Source organism: Aegilops tauschii, chromosome 3, assembly GCF_002575655.3.
Source record: "Aegilops tauschii subsp. strangulata cultivar AL8/78 chromosome 3, Aet v6.0, whole genome shotgun sequence".
Taxonomy (NCBI): Eukaryota; Viridiplantae; Streptophyta; class Magnoliopsida; order Poales; family Poaceae; genus Aegilops; species Aegilops tauschii.
This window is the reverse complement of record NC_053037.3, coordinates 302,623,402-302,643,797: the sequence shown is the minus strand read 5'-3', so window position 1 is coordinate 302,643,797 and position 20,396 is coordinate 302,623,402. Positions and strand designations below refer to the sequence as shown.

The window sequence follows — 20,396 nt, the reverse complement described above, 5'->3', positions numbered from 1 at the left end:
AGCTTTGCTTTAGTCCTAGAGCTTCTTCACTTTGAGATTCTAACCCTCCTGACTCTATTTCTCATATGCTTGTAAATGTCCTATCTATTATTTGAGAAATAAAGTCGTATTATTGTAAAAAAAAAGTCAAATTCTTTTCGCATGGGTTTGATTGGGCTCTATGCGACCAACAAAGCACGCCCGTTTTAGCAAGGCCTTTTCCGGGGCCTGGTTGGAGGCCCGTTTTAGGGATTGGTTCACCCTTTCCGTATTATTTTTCCTCCGGATCGATCTAGAAACTCTTGCACCCCGTCTGGCCCCAATTAAAATTCGGAGAAGGGAAGCCAGAGAGAAGCAAGAAACGCAGCGGCGGCGGCGGCGACGCAAAGAGCGCGAGCTCGACGGCGCGAGGAGCTCCAACTCGGCGGCGCGAGGGGCCCTAGCTCGACCGTCGCTACTGCCGTCCCCACCTCTCCCTTCGCTCCTTCTCAGCGCGGGCAAAATGGCGGACAGAGACGGGGATTAGGGTTTACGCCGCCGCCACATCCACCTCCGCCCAGCCCTGCTCCGTCGCCTGCCTCCTCCGCCGGGACTGCACGCATTCTCCCTGGACGGGCTCAAGTCTGTCACGAGTAACCTCTCCATCTCCATCTCGCCCCGACGCTCCTCTGCTTCCAGTCGCTGCCGGCCCTGTCCCATCGGTAAGAATTCTTTTATGTTGTACTACTTCTGTTCACCAATGTAGGACGTTTTGGCAGTTTTGAATTAGTGAACAGAGGGTGTAGCTTTGAACTCATGTGAGTGTAAATCGAGATATTGTAATTAGGGCTTAAACTAGTGTTGGGCTGATTAGAGGACCAATAGACAGAGTTTCTTGAGATCCAGCAGTGCTAACTGTCCACCTTATCAAGACAGCACAATGAAGGGCCTCATTCTCTAGTCAAAGTCATGTGCACATGTTGGACTAGGATTGCAAACAGTGCTTGGCTATGCTCGAGTAAACATTGAAATACCAACTTTAGTATTTTTTTCTGAGAAATCTGCTTTGAGTTATTCCTCATTATATATTAATCGGTTCTTTCTTGAAGTCAACTAATATTTGAATTAGCTCTTGTCAAGTTTAAATGATAAGAACATGGCCTCTCTTTTGTGTTCTGAATATGAAGAATGTAAACAGGGTAGTTAAATACTCTGGAGACAAAGGGATTGGGATTCCCCAATTCGTTTCTCTTGATTTAATCACAAAAAATCTCCTAGTGAGAGTTAAAAGATTGTCTGTTTTTTGACAAGGCTACTAATTTATATATTATCTTTAAGACTTTAACTATGACATCTTACCTTCCTCAGTTTTCCTTCCAGACAAGCCAGACCAAGCACTACCCCATAGGTTTAGCATTACTAGCAAATGTATGTCCCTGAAACCAATGGCATATTGAATACAAGTTGCTAGTTGACACAAGTTACCTGTGAACTTTGTATGTATGCAACCATGTATGATAAAAGTTCTATTCAACAAATATCTTTCAAATCTGATATTTGTCTCAATGGATGCAGCTACATTGCTGATACTTGCATTGACCATTTGGAGCTGCTAGCTTGTCTGAAGGTATGCCGTATTCTGGGTTTCTGGCTATGTGTTCCATTCTTTTTTTGGATTGCGTGTGCAACCAAGGGAATCCCCAACATTTGCAAACTCGATTAGCATGGCTGGCAAGGAGTATATCGCTTAGTGTATAATTTTGATACGGTTTAATTCGGTTACAGTTTGATACTTGGTCATCTTCATTTACGGCACCACCACTTGTTACCAGTTCCATTTTGTCTTCCATGTGAGAATTATTATGTATGGGTAAGGCTGTCTAGAAATTCCCTTCCCCAGGCCCCACCTTGTGTGGGAACTTTCAGCACTGGGTATGCCCTTTTTTTAAGCAAATCACGCAGGCTGTGTTTACATTGTTTAATTGTAAATTAGCAATATGTACAATTTCTCCCATTGTCCTCTAATTGTCTTGTCTTGTCACTTAGGCTTCTTCCTCAAGAAGAGTTACTGTACTTGGAGTTTGTGCACCTGGTACTGACTCTGATCTACGTTTCTTTGGTGAGTGGCTTCACATAACCATTGACCCCCCCTTTTTGGATGTTCACGTTTCATATTGGTATGTCATGTGAGTTACTAAATACATACAAATAGAGGCTAGGCTTGAGCTCAGCTATTTGAGCTCAAGCGCTAAATACGTAAAAATAGAGGCTAGGCTTGAGCTTAGCTATTTGAGCTCAAGCTCGTTAGCCTCATGGGCTTGAGTCTAGGCTTGAGCTCGGCTAGTTTAAGGCTTGAGCCAAACTCGAAGTGCTTATTGAGCTTGAACTTTTTTTGAAAGCCTTAGGGTGCTGTTGTCGTAGGTTGCCCAGGTATGGCGATACTGATACTGGTTTGGCGACACCATGATACGTAAATATATAGAAATTAATGATTAGATGAAAATATGACAGTTTAGAAATAGTAATAAGGCAATGGGAACATGGAAAATGCACCATTAATATTATCCTAGTTTTCTTCAGCTGCTGCAACTTCAGTTTGAAGCTGCCGAAGAGTAGGATCAGTCGCATTTGGGTATTATCTGATCTCTCTCTTGGACATCTTGAGCAAATGTGCTTGAACTCTTGTAGTTTCCTCTGTATTCTTGTGTACAATACTTACACCTGAATCGAACATTTCCCCCACCTTATGCATCTGCCTCTATTATGTCTACACAATTCCATAATGGCCTGTGGGCTGTTGCCTAGATCATTTGCGGCACATCCTAAAATAGTGTGAGGCGCATATATTGGAAATCACCACCTGGAAGATCAGCGGGTGCTGTTGACTTGGTTGAGATGAGATGAAATCATAGGACAAACTTTGAGGAAAGAAGATTACTGTTCTCATTGCTTAATTAGAAAAGCACAAGACCTAGCTTTAAGGGCCCCTTCTATGTGGCTTCGGCTTGTGCGTATGCCAGCCTAAACTTGATTATGCTTTGTTTAATTGATAATATCATTCTGTTTGGACTGTTTTAGCACCCAATTAAGCAAGAGAATAAATTTTATATATTCATCATTGTATATACCTATATTAAGTTTGTCATTGTCTGTATACACACATAATGCATTCATATGTTTGCTCTCACCGTGTACAATAATTACCATACAGCATATTGAAAAAAATCCTAGACATAATAATACTAGAAGCAGACGTGTTCGTTGCCGCCCTGTTTCCTCTTCAGCGTATCGCTGTTGGTCCATGTTTGGCACTGGGTTCTCTCTTTCTGTGCTATATTCTTGTAGGCTGAATGCTAATCTTTGGATGTGTTTGGTTTGGGAACAAAGTGGAATGGAATGTCATGGTTTGATTCCACTGGAATGTGTTGGTTCCATTTCAGTATTTGGTGGAGGCAATTAGGTGGGATAGAATGGTTCCATGTCAGCGTTTGGTTGAGGGAGCAGAACGTAATAGATTTAGCTTATCTCACCTCTTTGCCTTGGAATGGCAAGACTCGCACACACATATATTACATTGTCGGTATTATAGCTCCTGGCATTTCCTCAATATCTGTCTGTACATGTCAAAAATTTGGTCAAAACACAAGTCATGCACTCAAAACAGGGAAGCAAAATCTTAGCATCGAACATTGTTGGTCGTATATCGTAAGCATCAAACATCACCGCTGCCGCTACGCTCGTAGGTTCTGGTCAGCTGCTGATGTTTACTAGCTCACCAGCTTTGGTAGAAGTCCTGCCTGCCACAACTGCTCCGCCTCTTTTCTGCTCGTCACCTGCTGCTGGAGGTCATAGAGGAGGAGGGCGACCTTGTTCTAGAAAGTGAAAGATAGCGCGGACAGAGGGGGACTGGCTCCATGGCCCTGGATCTCTCTCCCTCGAGATCTCCCGCTGACAGTTACGCCGGCGTTGTCTTGAGGCCAGCGGCGGCTACGGTTCGCTCCGGCCACTCCGCTTGTTGCGTCGATAGGCTCTCTGTTGAGAGAGGGGGTGGTTCCGCGTGATTCCAGCGATTTGGAGGAATGAGTTGGTTTGGCATCTAGGAGGAACTAGCTGAATTCAAGCATGCGGAACATCGAGCACAGACTGAGCAGAAAAAAGGACAATATATTGTTTTAAGTTTTTTCTGCTCAGTCTTAAACACCAAACATATTCAGGCATGTGCGTCTATTTTCTAGTCCTTTCATCAACAAATGGCATGAATCTACCACTTCAAGCACAGCAGAGTAGAACACTGGTGAGCCACCAAGGGGAGCAAGCTGGAATGCTTATCCATATATATGGCATAAATTTGCATTGCAAACTCTACATGTCGATGCCACAGTTTGGAGGTAAAAATACAGCTGCAGGTTGGAAGCATAGATAAAACACACTTGCAGTTTGGAAAATGTTGCCTCCTTGCCCCGTGACTGAAAATAACTAATAAATAAATGTATGAAACATACGTGCATTGTTTATAAAGCGTCCCGGTTCAGACGCTTAAGCGTCGCTTAAGCGACAAGGCGCCCTGGCAGCGCCTTAGAAATATGCCGCTTTAGGCACTTAGGCGTTGCTTAAGCGTCAGAGCGGGTGGTGCTCGCTTTAGGTTGCTTTACCGCCTTATAAACCATTAACGTACTGCAGTGCTAATGATTGAAGTAGAGGAAAAAGTGATGCTACACTGTTAGTAAATTGCCCTGATATTTTCAATTTTACACTGAGCAAAAGTTTGTAAATACCTCTTCACACATAACATTTGCGGGATGTACTGATTTACTAAAGTTTACACTGAAAATAAAATTTGTTCAATAGGAAACTGTTGTGAAACCGAAAGGTAATTCATTGAGAAGAGTATGATGGATGTTACATGCTAATTGATTTTCTGTTCATTTGCCTGCTTGACCATACTATATGTACACAAATAAGATGGAGGGAAAGCAGACAGATACATAATACTGGAACCAGAGAAGAACACTTGCATGATTTCACATTTATGTACTTTCTGCACCTTCATTCACACTGCCGTAAACTAAATATGATTTTGCTAGCAGAAATTCTTCTATGAGAACCGGAAGAAGAACATGATCAGTAAGTTCTGTAGCTCACTCTTATGTATTGGCAATCTACCATAACCAACAACATAAAACATACTCCCTCCGTCCGGAAATACTTGTCGGGGAAATGGATGTATCTAGACGTATTTTAGTTCTAGATACATCCAATTTTATCTGTTTGTGCGACAAGTATTTCCGGACGGAGGGAGTAGAAAGAAGATTCTAACCTTGTAGTACCAGGAGAACACATAGGGCCCTTTTTTCTCTTGATATATATATCATACAATGCGCTTGGTAAGCATCATACATACAGAGGGGAAAAATATGACCAAAATTAAATGGAATACAAAACGGAGTACAAAGATCGTAGGAATATATGAATATCCATTGTTAGCACCATAAACACTTGAATATCTGAAATTCTGAATCAAAATTAGAAAATCAAACTCAGAAACGGGCAACAATAAAAAATCTGAAGAAAGTAGAGAGATCGAGATGGGGATCAAAAGGTGATGGTCTGAAAAGAAAATTAAGGCACAGTTATGGAGTTCTGAGAAAAACACAAGTAAATGAACATATTTCGACAATTTAAAAGCACTTGAAGTCAAAAGGAAATAATTTGTATGAAGCTAAGTCTAGATGTAACCGAATCTGATGCATGTGATATGCAGAGACTCTGATTTCTAAAGATGTGAGCCAATAACAATAATAATAATAATAATAATAATAATCTGAGTACAGTCTAGCTTATTTTCCACTAGAACTGATTAACCAGGGGCGAATCAGTTATTTATTTTTTAGAAATTATATTAATGAAGGCTTAGTTCTATAACTGGGTTATATTTCTTGAAATTTTGGACAACATGGTTAAGACTTTTATTTTTTTGACTACTGATATCCTTGCAAATATTTAAACTACATACTTGAAATGCGTCTGTGTAATTCCACCCGGAAAAGTTTCACAATAAACATAATTTCCAAATTCAAGGTTATATGATGATGATTATGCCACTATCTAAAACGGCATACGCTAAGCCTCTTTGTTTACAGTTGATTTACACTGTCAAAAAAGTACTGCTATAGAGTTTATTGATCAGTAGAATATACAAAGGGTTCCTGTCAAAAGAGAAGAAAAAAGACCAATTAAATAAAAGAAAAGAGGAAAAAGGTCATACAAATCTGCACAATGACTCCACAACAGCGGCCACCATCGTAGTGCAGTTGAGTGGGGGACCTCTTGCTCTTACTAGATAGTATCGGCTGGAGCAGTTGAGTGGCGACAACGTTGATGAAGCCGCTGGCGAACAACATGACATGCCCAGGGCAGAGGAGGGCGAGACAACCACCAGCGCCGCGCCGCCACCTCCGCTAGCTGAGCGCCACGGCGGAGGCGGCCGCCCGCGGACCGCGCCACCTACAGCCCTAGCCGCCTGAGTCAGCCGACCGTCGTCGCATCCCTAGGCACACACCGCCGCCGTGTTGCCAGTCGCTACTCCGCAGCACCAACATGGGGTCACCGCGCCCGTGCGACGCCTCCCCATGGCACCCAGCACCCGCACCACGCCCTGGCCAGAGCCGCCGGCCCGCGCCAACCGCTCGAGCGAGAGGACTAGGAAGCCCCGCCGCCGCCGCGACGGCCGGGCTTTGCCTGACCGCGCCCGATGGCGGCGGTGAGGGAGGATAGTGGAGGGAGGCCCGGCGGCGCGATCTAGGGTTCCCTCCCTGTCGCCACGCGGGAGGTGAGGGGGTCTCTTTGCGTTCGTCAAAACTTTCTGTTAGTGAAGAGACATGCAGTAATTATCCTAACAGATGATTAAAATTGCATTTGTGCGAATCATATTTGTGATTTCATGAGTACTCTGAAAAATAATTCATTTGAGCTATTATATTTTCCACAAATATATTCCGATACTAGACTGAGAAAACAGTGAAGCAAAGTGGCAATAGAGTCAGCAAATGGTGACAAATAAAAGCAGCACATTGTAAAATGATGTCCGTGGTGTGAAGCAACAATGAATGAATAATAATGATATTTGTCACTGTTAATGTTAAAAGAACATAGATTAAGCCGAGAATGATTACCCTATCACTATCTTACATGTAGGGCATGTTTGGTTGGATCCACAGTTTGCCTCACTTATCTGCCACAAGTGTGACAAATGTTTGGTTGTAGCCACAGTTGTGGCATGCCACACTTCTTAGTCACATACCCCACTTGTTATAGACTCAGCTGCTAGCCAACTTCTGTTACAAGTGTGGCGATCAATTTGGCCAGCACAAAAACTATGGCATGCCACAAAAGTGTGGCATAATGTGGAGGACAACCAAACATGCCCGCAATTCCAGGGAGCAATCCATCACTTAATGGAGCTGTTTGCACTTCAAACTTACTTGCCATTGTTTGGATAGGCATGTATATACTAAGGGCCTGTTCGGCAACAACCTAGCTTCCCAAACTCCTCAACTTCTACTCCTCGTTCCGGTTTCCAGCTTCTCATGTGAGAACTAGTGGTGGAATAAACGTTCGGCATCGCAGCTCCAGCTTCTCGTCGCTGACATGGGTTGACAACCCATTTAGATGGGGCTGAGGCCCGTTTGAGAGGGAAGGGAGCAAAGCCCAGCTCGGTAGACATACAACGGCACCTTTTTTCTATTGTGAGAGAGGCTACGGAGGAGAGATTTTCCGAACCGGTACGCAAAGGTCACTTGGCGGTGGCAGCACCTTGTAATAACACTCAACCCCAACTCCTTCATTTTTGCAGAGCCAGGGAAATGCAGCTTCTCCAACTCCATCAAATTTGCACTAAGAGAAAAGCTAGCTTCTAGATTTGAGCTCCACGGAGTTCGCGTTCGGCTCAGCTCCACTATGGAGTTATTGGAGTTGAGAGCCGGGGCGTTGCCGAACGGGCCCTAACTATGTGATCATGAGCCATATACAATATCCCAACACAGTAGCTAAGATCATGCTTGTCCTTCCTTCTCCAATTGTCCTTGCTCCTTGTATAAACTTGAGGGCTACTTATCTCGTCATGCTTGTCCTTGCCTCCTCTCATTGTGCCCAACCTACCACGAAATTTAACTGTACAAATTGTAATCAGAGTCAATAGAGAAATCTTGCTGTCTCGAAGAATAGGAGTTGTCATCAAAACAGGTGATGTATATAGAGAAAATAATTTTCTTGTCAGTTCAGAGCCAATAGTACCACATTGATGTTTCTAGGAAAGCTAACGCGGAACTAATCGTTACAAAACATTGGTTTTGTAAAAGAATCGTTGCTCTCTGGACTTGGTGCTAGGGGCTTTGGCTTCAGAGCTTCAACCTCGAAGCTGGTGAAGCCACAAATCCTGTGAAGTTGTTCTCGCTGTCCTGGGGTTCCTCTTTATTCATAGCTCTTGCGCCTTCGAAAATAAGGATGCATATGGTAGATGCACTGTGATTAGTATACCATCCTTGAGAGTATTAGATGGACACGGATAACGAGAATTCACCTTGTGCATCATGATTTTGCCATGAGTTGACCAATATGTGTGACTCTTGTAGTTGAGTGTTGTAGCCGACGTTGGCTACAGAAGTTGTAGGGTGGGATACTCGGTGGGTGGATGCGAGGGTCATCGCCATGTAGGCGCTGTGGTACAGCAGAAGGGTAGTGGGGAAAGATTGGAGAATTAGAGGGGTAGAAGAGAAGCATAGGTAGAAACTAGATATTGCTTCCTTCCTTACAAGAGGGATACATCCTTATATAGACCCTTCAAATTGATTACTGTTCACTGAACAGTAATTCAACACACGCTAAATACTTCTAGACTAGGCTGGGTCCATCTAAGAGACGACTGGATTCTACCCACAAACAGACTCTTCTACTACTTAGGACACATACACCCTGGATACTTCTAGACTATCATCTACTCCCTCCGTTCCTAAATATAAGACCTTTTAGAGATTTCACTATGAACTACATACGGATGTATATAGACATACTTTAGAGTGTAGATTCACTCATTTTGCTCCGTATGTAGTCTATAGTGGAAACCCCAAAAGGTCTTATATTTTTAGGAACGGAGGGAGTAGGAGATAATTGGACTCTTACCGCAAACAGACTTCTCTACCTGGAAACACACACACACACACACACACCCTGGATACTTCTAAACTAAGCTTAATAGACAACTGGACTCTAAGATGTCACAACATTGAGTGCCTGACATGGTGATACTTGTGGATCCCACTGTATCAAGATCCATCATACGTAGTTGCCTACCCAGTTCCATTCCAAATGACGAAATCAGTATCGTGTATCATCACGAGCCACTGAAGGCAGAAACTACACAGCCTGATTAGTGTCCCCATCTCTGTGTGCGTAGATTAATTAGTGAGATTGTACCTTCGGTGACCCTATTAGCACATTAGTGGTACCAACATAGTTCAAAGTTATATAATTGTTGTTCTATACAATCTGACAGGCATTTAATTTGACTTTATATTCCATCCATGCACTAGTTTGATTGTTAACATTGTACAAATGATGCATATATGGACTTAAATGTGACTATTAGCCATAGTTAGACCCTTCAAATCCCAAATCTGTAGTGATCTTATCATTCAATTTTTTAGATCTTAGTACAAATTATCTGACAAATAGAATATAACCTGCACATGATAACCAGGCTCAGATTGCTACTGAGAAAAGGGTGTTTGTTGATCTATCCAATCTGCATTGTCTGTTATTAATTATTTACTTCACAAAGTAGCATCATCATCATGCAATCCCATGAGTGTGTATTTCGTTGGATATAAATATGGTCTTATAACTTCTGTTATTCTTTGACAAATTCCAGGACCTGACACACCAGACGATCTTGTTCGTATCTGACAGCTGGTCCCAAATTTGAGATTGTTTGAACAGGGATACTCAAATCAAATTTGGGTCTTACAAAGCCTTCTTCAGCTCATAGCATTTTATGTGAAGGCGTGTGATTGGTTTTCAGAACCAATATCAGGAGCAGTATTATGGAATCCAACAGAGAAGAGGCCGTCAAGGCTAGGGAAATTGCTTTAAAAAAGTTAGAAAGCAAAGACTTTGTTGGTGCTAAAAGGATTGCACTGAAAGCACAAAGGATTTTTCCAGAACTTGAAAACTTATCTCAGCTGTTGACTGTCTGCGAAGTGCATTGTGCAGCAGAAGCAAAGATCAATGAGTTGTTGGACTTCTACGGGATTCTCCAAGTGGATGTAACGGCTGATGAGGCAACCATAAAGAAGCAGTACCGGAAGCTTGCCTTTTCACTTCACCCTGATAAAAATAGTTACCCTGGTGCAGAAGCTGCTTTTAAATTGGTAGCAGAAGCTCACTCAACATTGTCTGATCGAACAAAAAAACCTGCATATGACATCAAGTGGAGGGTTGCTTCTAGAATTGCACCAAAGCAGGGTTCAGAACTAAAGCAGGCCACAGGACCAAAGCAAGGTACCCAACCAAAGCAGGCTACCCAATCAAAGAAGGCAGCAATACCCAAGCAGGCAACAGTACCAAAGCAGGCACCAATACCAAAGCAGGCGGCAGTACCAAAGCAGGCGGCAGTACCAAAGCAGACAGCTACAGAACAGATGAAGAAACCTGGTGCAAATAGAAGTAGCGTAGCAGGAGGTGAACCACCAGTTCCATCAACCACTGCTGGACAGGCAATATGGACCATATGCATTCACTGTAGAACAAGATATCAGTACTACAGTGGCGTACTAAATCATCGCATCCGCTGTCAGAACTGCAGTAAATATTTTGTTGCTTCTAAGCTGAATGGACAGGATGTGCCTTCTGTATTCACATCAAATTCAATCAGAGGTGTTGGACAACAGAGTGGTTTTCCCAGTCAACCAGACTGTTCTACAAAGTTCTCTCCTTCTAGGTTGAATGGTGATGCTAAGCCCTCGGTGAATGGAGCACAAACTGCTGAACATATGAAGAGTGCCAGAGCGGCTGGTGAGGAGAAGGTTAACCATGCAGGGGCAGCTGGGAAAAGCGGGGTTGAATTTTCAACAGGGAACATGTCTAAATCTTCTGCACCAAGTGCAAATGACAAGGCAGGTGGAAGAATGGCATCTGACCCTGCTGGTCCAGATGTTGCTTATAGTAAAAACCCATGCAGTAGGGTAGTAGATACACCAGCAGAGCCAGGTGCTACTGGCAGCCCTAGTCCCCGGAGATCAGCTAGGAGAAAGGCAAACCATGATGCCAGTACCCCGGTCCCCCCTAGCAAAAAAAGGCGAACACTAAAAGATTGGTTTTCAAATGCTGACACTAGTTGTAAGAAAATGTTTGATGATAATGTTGCTTGTGCTGATGTAAAAACTGGTGAAGCTCATGTCCCTAGCAAAGCACACAATGAAGAGAAAGGAAGCACTGCCAAAGAAGGGAACCAGGAAAGTGTTAAGAAAGAATCCACATGTGATGCATCTGCTGCGAAGAATCCTTGCGATTCTGCACAATTAACCTACCCTGACCCGGAATTTTTTGACTTCGATAAAGGCAGGAATGTGAATTTGTTTGCAGTTGATCAGATTTGGGCAGTTTATGATGACCGCGATGGCATGCCACGGTATTATGCTCGAATAAAGCATGTAAATGCTACCAAATCCACTATTCGGTACACTTGGCTGGAGCATAAGGCAGTTAATGATGAAGAAGACAGATGGACGGATAAAGAACTGCCTGTTGCTTGTGGGAAGTTTAATTTAGGAAAAACAGAGGTATCAAAAGGTGCCCTCATGTTTTCTCATACTGTTGTTCCATGGGTGATGGGCAGAAGAGGGTGTGCCTATGAAATATATCCCAGGAAGGGTGAGGTATGGGCTCTTTATAAGGGTTGGAGTATGGAGTGGTGTTCAGATGCAGATAACCATAAAACATACGAGTACGATGTTGTGGAGGTTATGTCAGACTTCACAATGGAAGCTGGAGCTGCTGTTTTTCCCTTGGTCAAGATTAAGGGGTTTGTCAGTCTATTTGGAAAAGCAATTGATAGATCATCTTTTGTTATACCATCTAGTGAACTGCTTCGATTTTCGCACAATATCCCATTTTATAGGACAAAAGGAAATGAAAAGGTTGGTGTGGCAGGTGGGTTTCTTGAACTAGATACCGTATCACTTCCTAGTAACCTGGACGCATCGTTTCCATCAGTTACTATCGACAAGACAATTAGCAGTGGTTTCATTGATGCCAGTGATATTAGTACACCACGTCCTGGAAATGAACCAAGTGCTCAAAAGGAAAATCAGCAAAGTGGAGGAAAACGGATAGATGATTCCCTTGAACAAACCCCAAGAGAGAAACAGAAAGGCGGCACCGCGAGTGTGCCTGGTTCTTCTTCTCAGCTATTCTGCACCTCTCCAAGTACTATTGCAACATATCCAGACTCGGAGTTTTATAACTTTGAAGAAGGGCGATCATATAACAAGTTTGAACGTGGCCAGATATGGGCTCTTTACAGCGATCTTGACAAATTTCCCAAGTATTACGGCTGGGTGACCAAAGTTGATATGGAACCATTCAGATTGCATTTAACTTGGCTCGAAGCGTGTCCTCAACTGGAGCAAGAGAAGATGTGGTTGGAGTGTGATATACCTGTGAGCTGTGGGACATTTAAGCTCCGCAACTGGAGGATCAAGTATGATTCAAATGACGCATTTTCTCATTTAGTAGAAACTAGCCAAGTTAATGGGCAACGCTTCGAAATTCACCCGCGAGTAGGTGAAATTTGGGCCATTTACAACAATAACTGGGCACCTGACTGGGTTCCTTCCAGTGATGATGCGTGTGAATATGCTGTCGGTGAGATTACTGAGCGCACTGAAGCTAGCACAAAGTTCTCGTTTCTGACTCCAGTAGACGGTTACACAGCTCTGTTCAGGTTTGACAATGAAAGAGGTATTCTGGAGATTCCTGCAAATGAGAACTTGAGGTTTTCTCACCATATACCTTCTTACCGTCTGACAGACGAAAAAAGTGGCACGCTCCGTGGCTTCTATGAGCTTGATCCAGCTTCTGTTCCTGATGCTTTCCTGGTCCGAGGCGGCACCTGCTGATCGACTGACTTGGAAGCTAACATTAAATTACTTCCAATCAAGTCAAGTAGTCATCTGGTCGCCACTGTGATCTGGTTATTAATCACACTTTGAACGTGTTATCTGCAGGGGAGAGCAAATGATCAGTTAGGCTCTCTGTATTTCTAGTTGTTTTACCGTACTTCTAGTGCTTGGGCGTATTTTGGCCATTTCTGTTGTGGACCTTATGAAAGCTAGGTGTGGAACTTATGAAAGCTAGGTGTGGACCTTATGAAAGCTAGCTGTGGACCTTATGAATGACTGGGAAAAAAAGGAACTTGATGGTTGTTAGTTTGGATCAGGATTCTGCTTACCGTTGTGTTGTGTGCTATCTGCGCGCATGCATTATTCTGGTCTGTGTTCAGGTTTTCGGCATTGCTGAACTATTTGGAGATGCATTTATGCCCTTTGATAGTTAAGGAGCAGTTTAATAAATAGATAAATTGCTTAACATTGCTACCACCTACCAGTACTAAGAGATCGGAGAGTAGAAGCTAAGATAAAATTTCCCAGCACAACCACAAAGCATTAATCTAAAAATATGCAAGTATGTTGTTGGATTTCCTTTTTCTTTTATTTATACTCTCACATATAAGTGGTGTTAGTTTAGGGCTTCTTTGGATCACAGGGTTTTAAAGGATCGTGAAAACTGAAATTGCTCTCGTAGGAACTGAAAGCACATGATTCCATAATAGCAGTGTTTGGTGCGCCAAAGGAATACCATTGTTTTTCGGAATTGTTTTTCATATGATGAAATTAAGTATACGATCTGATCTTGGACCTACAACAATCACAATTCATATTGATGAAGCACATGGCATGGAATTCATCGTAGAATTGCAAAATTCTTGACGCTCTCATATCGTATGTACCAGAACTCCTGTTTCCCCGCGTCCGCCTTCGTCCGAGTAGAGCTTATTACAACTACCATGATAATAATTACAACAACATCATTAGTGATGCAGACGCGTCCGCCTGCATGCCTAATGCAAAGCAGACCGTAAGAAACTGAAGGGAAAACTCATGTCAATGCCATCACTTCACTCCTCGAATTATGATTGTGCCATTACTTTTGGCTATTCATGCAAATGCCACTATTGTGGAAGTCTACCTTTATCATTTCTGATTAGCGGCTATTTGGGGGCAAATAATCTCACCACATGCGTTCTCATTCCTTCCCGTGATCTAACATTGCCTTTAAGACCTTTGACCTCTTCCAGTTCAGTCAAAGAACAATCGCCACGAGCTGACACAAAAAATGGCAAAAACTGAAGAATAAACTAAGAAGCTTGTGGCATTTTGTATAAATGGCTTAACGTAATGGCATAGTCACAATTTCAGAGTGAAGCAACAATATTGACATAATTTTTCCTAAAGAAAATTCTTGAGAACGAGGGGACATGCAGACAAACGAGTTTCCTCCCGAGCTAGGTTTTGGGCACCACCCCTATTTGTACCAATGTGTAGGTAATATGGCACCTATCTTTTAGAAATCCTTTACACATCAAAGAACCATGGATACGAAGTGAGCAGATTGCCGTATGACCAAAAGATCCCTAATGTTATGCTCCCAACCTCATCTCCCTCGAGTTCTCACTCAAGTGGTCAGAGCAGGAGACCCTGGGATCCCGAAGGGCTCGTTAAAGAGGAAAGGTTGGGAGCGTCCATATGGTGTTCCCAATGAGTAGATATCACCGAACCCCTCCCCCCTTCTACCCCCACACACCTTAAAAAGGTAGGCATAACTATGCACTGCTCTCCCTCTTTAGCATCAAAGACGCCAAAAAGTTAGAGAAGGCAACTAACCCAGCCCACAAACTACTCACTAGGAGGAGAATTATTCGAAGAACTATCTTCATCATCTCCATCCTTTCCTTCGCTTGCTCTGGACCTGGCGGTAGTTTTCGAGTCATTCTCTTCTTGTTCTTTCTCTTGGGCATGTGTGAAACAATCTGAAGTTCTTGTGTCTGCACATCTTCTCGCAAAATTGGTTCTACTTGCTTAAGCAACAACTTGCTTATCTTGAACAACTTCTTGCACACATTCATTTTCTTGTTCACCTTGAGGAGTAACACTAGTAGGAGCTAATGGGTGAATGACCTCTTTGCCGCTTTGAGCCCCATTGCAAGGATTTTTCAACAACAACTTTTCCAACTTGAGTGACAGCATTGTTGTGGGGTATCTGTATCACAGACCGGATTTCACTTTTGGATTTCTTTGGACATAAGTTCTAAATTCTGAATATTTCTTCTTTGGATTTAACTCCTACAATTATTGCAACCCTTTCTCTCGCTCAAATGTTTTGAAGTCAAAGTAGACATATCATCGCCTGCCCAAGACATTCCACATATTTTATTTCGAAGCCCTTCACCTTTGAAAATATATTTATTTTCCTATTTTAAAAGAAATTCTCTATTTAAACACCTTTGTGAAGGAACCACTATTTTTGTTTTTTGAAAAAAAACCAAGAATATTCTTGTGGCATCGCATGATCAAGTGTATATCAAACATGGAAAAATATTGAGGTTCCATAGTTCAATATTTTATCTTGAAAACTAATCAAACTTTCTGCCCTAAAGCTTCAAAAAATGGAATGCTATTTTTAGGCTTTCCCTTTTTACTTGAAAGATTGTGGAGGCCTTCTATGCATAATAGGGCATCTACACAAGAGGGCATATCCATAAGGCAATCCATTCACCCCCTTTTCATTCCAATGTTCTTCATGTGCTCTCATGGATGTGGACCATGTAAATACAACGAAGTCTTTCCTTTCCCCTCCCCGTCCCTTCCGTTGAGCCTAGAATCCATCGAGACACAAACATGCGAAAACTCAGCCCTAGGACTAGCCCAAAGCGGTCACCCCTATCGTCAAGAAGACATAACTGCAATCATGGTGCTCACAATAGTGCCCATGCCATACACTCTTCGCCCGCCGCTCGCAACGTCGTCACCACAGTAGAGCATGTCGTGCACCCGCGCAACACCCCCCCTCCTGGCAAGCGCCATCCGTGTTGTCACCGCCGTTGTGGATAGCTGCACGGTAATGCCAAGATGGTCATCCCCTAGGACCAAATCATCAAGTGAAGCCCACCATTGAAAGCGCAGGTTTACTCCTGGAGGGGGGTGAATGGGAGATTTTAAGAAATTCGTCAAACTCTGATGAATTTGACGAAGATCAGAGTGAAGAAATAGAAACGCAAGGCAACTAATTCATCACAGTAGCGGAAAACATGCATACAAGATACAGATAGGTGAAGAACATGCATTCATACAAGCTTACATGCATGAGGAAGATGAACTGAAGAAATGAAAGCAGCATGATGAAATTCTTCAGAGGATACATCACAAATTCTTCAGCAGTGAAATAACGTAAAGATAAGGGTGAGGAATTTGTAACAGGTGGCTCGGTGAAGACACAACGATTTGGTAGACCAGTTCCAGTTGCTGTATCAACTGTACGTCTGGTTGAGGCGGCTGAGATGAACTCAGAGGACACTTAGTCCTCACCGTATTCCTCTTGAGCCAAGGTCACTTAGACCTCATCCAATCACTCGTGGTAAGTCTTCAAGGTAGACTTCCAAAACCTTCACAGACTTGTTCACCGACCCACTACAATGACTCTTGGGTGCTCAGAACATGACGCCTAACCGTCTGGAAGAATGACAGTCTTCAAAGGTAACAGCCGTAGGATCACACAGATCAATCTCTTCAGTGATGCTCATCACTTTGGTTGTGGTTGGGTTTTTCCTCACTTAGGATTCCCTCAAAGTCGTCAGAGGATGGGTTGCTCTCAAATGACAAGTGCCAAGTTCTCTCTGGAGCAGCCAACCAACAAGTGGTTGTGGGGGGCGGCTTTTTATAGCCAGGGGCAACCCGACATGAATTGTCATAAATGCCCTTCTCAAACATGACTATTGTCAGAATAAGAATCCATTCGACAGCTGGCATGCGGTGCATCAACGGTTGGAAATTTAACTCTCAATTTCTTTGGGGCACCCAATTTCCTCATGATAGGCAGATCGCACTGGCGAAAACCTAACTCCTCAGCCTGACCAAATTCGTCAGCAACCAGATGAACTTCATCATTGTCTTTAGCAAATTCGTCAGCTGTTCCGGAGATTTCCAAAGGCTTCACTCGAAGCGGCTTGTGTATGTATAGGTTTGAGCATCACTTTGGAAATGTGAACTATGATTCAGCTAGACCCCCTTTAACAGTACGACTTTTCCTATGATTCAAAACAAGAAGAAAGAAACTATGAAAACAAAAGTCTTCAAGCTTCAAGGTCTTCAAATCAATTACATCAATGGCCGTACCAATTTGATCACCAAATTCTTCACTTGAAGAAATATGTTTTTAAGGGTCGCCTTCCATGGGTTAAACCAAATCTTCATGGACTATAACTCCTGTGTACACTCACAAACACATTAATCCCTCAACCCATTTGTCTTCAATACTCCAAAACCACTAAGGGGGCACTTGATGCACTTACAAAACCATACCTACCTAGCACATACCCCATTCGCCTTGCTCTCTCTCTCTCTCTCTCTCTCTCTCTCACACACACACACACACACACACACACACACACACACACACACACACACACACACAACCTCCATCGCCATGAGTGACGTCCCTGAGCGCGATTTATCCCTACCTTGTCTCCGGCTATGTAAATGACACCCGTGCCCATTCAACACGCCAACCCCACCTCCTTGAACAACATTATTGCTGCAAGCAATGGAGAGGTCCGTGGTTCAACCCCACTAAGCTAGAGGAGCTCAGGGTCGCCTAACGGTGTACTATATCGGGGGTGGACCATCATCCGCGAGACCCGCTAACGGGCCAGCCTTAGGGCCTAGGAAGCCAAGTCATGGAGAGGGCCCTTCGCACAATAGGAGGCCTGACTTCGGGAAGATTTTTCATCTTGGCGTGCAAGCCAAGGCCCCTCAGCCGATCGGAGCTCAAGGTCAATTAGGAAACTTGTAAACCCTAGGCCTCGCCCCCCTTTATGAGGCAAGGCCAGGGGTTGTTCGAGATCCATCTAACTCATAGTCATCGTATCAGTAGCAATTATCATTTCATACTTGTAACCCACTCACACGAGGCGTTTCCCAGCATTGATCAAAGCAAAGCAGGAGTAGGATATTACTTCGACAATGAGGGCCTGAACCTGGGCAAATTCCTCTTGTGTGATCCTCTTTGTAACATCAGGGCATGCTCTCCACCCTACCTAGGCTACTGAAGGGTTTCAGTACAATTAGTTGGCGAGCTAGTCAGGGCTTGCGCCGGCTGGAGATCGAGCTTCATCTCTCTCTCTCTCACCTTTGCCTCACATGAGACAAGGCGGCTCTACACCAGCCCACTGACGGAGCTAAATTCGACAGATCTCGGGTAGGGGGTCCCGAGCTGGTGATCTTGGCTAGATGGTGACAGGACGAAGAAGGGACACGATATTTACCCAGGTTCGGGACCTCTCAAAAAGGTAAAACCCTATGTCCTGCTTGTATTGTAGTGATTGTGGATGGGCGATGTGGCGCCCCCGTCTTAATCATGCACTAATCATACACGCAAATGCGCACGATCAAGATTAGAGACTCACGGGAAGATATCACAACACAACTCTAGACAGAAATTCAAACATAAAGCTTTATATTACAAGCCAGGGCCACGAAGGCTCGAATGCATAAGTCAGCGGAAGCAACAACATCTGAGTATAGACATAAGTAAACAAGTTTGCATTAAGAAGGCTAGCAAAACAACAGTAACTAGATTGAAAAGGCGAAGGCCTCCCGGCTGGGGCCTCCTAACTACTCCTTGTCGTCGGTGGTCTCCACATATAGTAGGCTCCGTCAGGGTAGTAGTAGTCGTCGGCGGAATTGTTGGGGAACGTAGCAGAAATTCAAAATTTTCTACGCATCACCAAGATCAATCTATGGAGTAATCTAGCAACGAGGGGAAGGAGAGTGCATCTACATACCCTTGTAGATCGCGAGCGGAAGCGTTCAAGAGAACGGGGTTGATGGAGTCGTACTCGTCGTGATCCAAATCACCGATGATCCTAGCGCCGAACGGACGACACCTCCGCATTCAACACACGTACGGAGCAGCGACGTCTCCTCCTTCTTGATCCAGCAAGGGGGAGGAGAGGTTGATGGAGATCCAGCAGCACGACGGCGTGGTGGTGGAAGTAGCGGGGATCCCGGTAGGGCTTCGCCAAGCACTAACGGGAGGGAGAGGTGTCACGGGAGGGAGAGGGAGGCGCCAGGGGCTAGGATATTGCTGCCCTCCCTCCCCCCCACTATATATAGGGCCAAGGGAGAGGGGGGGGGGGGGGCGCAGCCTTGGCCCTTCCTCCAAGGAAGGGTGCGGCCAGGGAGGAGTCCTTCCTCCCCAAGGCACCTCGGAGGTGCCTTCCCCCTTTAGGACTCTCCGTTTTTCTTATCTCTTGGCGCATGGGCCTCTTGGGGCTGGTGCCCTTGGCCCATATAGGCCAAGGCGCACCCCTACAGCCCATGTGCCCCCCCGGGGCTGGTGGACCCCCTTGGTGGACCCCCGAACCCCTTTCGGCACTCCCGGTACAATACCGATAAAGTGCGAAACTTTTCCGGCGACCAAAACAAGACTTCCCATATATAAATCTTTACCTCCGGACCATTCCGGAACTCCTCGTGACGTCCGGGATCTCATCCGGGACTCCGAACAACTTTCAGGTTACCGCATACTAATATCTCTACAACCCTAGCGTCACCGAACCTTAAGTGTGTAGACCCTACGGGTTCGGGAGACACGCAGATATGACCGAGACGACTCTCCGGTCAATAACCAACAGCGGGATCTGGATACCCATGTTGGCTCCCACATGCTCCTCGATGATCTCATCGGATGAACCACGATGTTGAGGATTCAATCAATCCCGTATACAATTCCCTTTGTCTATCGGTATGTTACTTGCCCGAGATTCGATCGTCGGTATCCCGATACCTTGTTCAATCTCGTTACCGGCAAGTCTCTTTACTCGTTCCGTAACTCACATCATCCCGTGATCAACTCCTTGGTCACATTGTGCACATTATGATGATGTCCTACCGAGTGGGCCCAGAGATACCTCTCCGTTTACACGGAGTGACAAATCCCAGTCTCGATTCGTGCCAACCCAACAGACACTTTCGGAGATACCTGTAGTGCACCTTTATAGCCACCCAGTTACGTTGTGACGTTTGGTACACCCAAAGCATTCCTACGGT

The 20,396-nt window shown here is 44.3% G+C and overlaps 1 protein-coding gene across 2 annotated transcripts; it reads left to right on the top strand.

Annotated features, from left to right (window-relative positions):
• The first annotated feature begins 258 nt into the window (after window positions 1-258).
• LOC109782772 (uncharacterized) lies at window positions 259-13,449 on the top strand. Of its 2 annotated transcripts, XM_045234807.1 has the most exons (5): window positions 286-680; window positions 1,534-1,585; window positions 2,005-2,077; window positions 5,046-5,082; window positions 9,884-13,449. In XM_045234807.1, the coding sequence occupies exon 5, from the start codon at window positions 10,056-10,058 to the stop codon at window positions 13,128-13,130; it is 3,075 nt and encodes a 1,024-aa protein (XP_045090742.1). In that variant the 5' UTR covers window positions 286-680; window positions 1,534-1,585; window positions 2,005-2,077; window positions 5,046-5,082; window positions 9,884-10,055; the 3' UTR covers window positions 13,131-13,449. The 2 variants fall into 2 exon arrangements, with proteins under 2 accessions (XP_020196976.1, XP_045090742.1); XM_020341387.4 differs by lacking the exon at window positions 5,046-5,082 and having other exon boundaries at window positions 259-680.
• Window positions 13,450-20,396: the final 6,947 nt, after the last annotated feature.

Coding starts and splice junctions, on each gene's coding strand:
- LOC109782772 (XM_020341387.4), top strand. CDS start 10,056: ATGGAATCCAACAGAGAAGAGGCCGTCAAGGCTAGGGAAATTGCTTTA.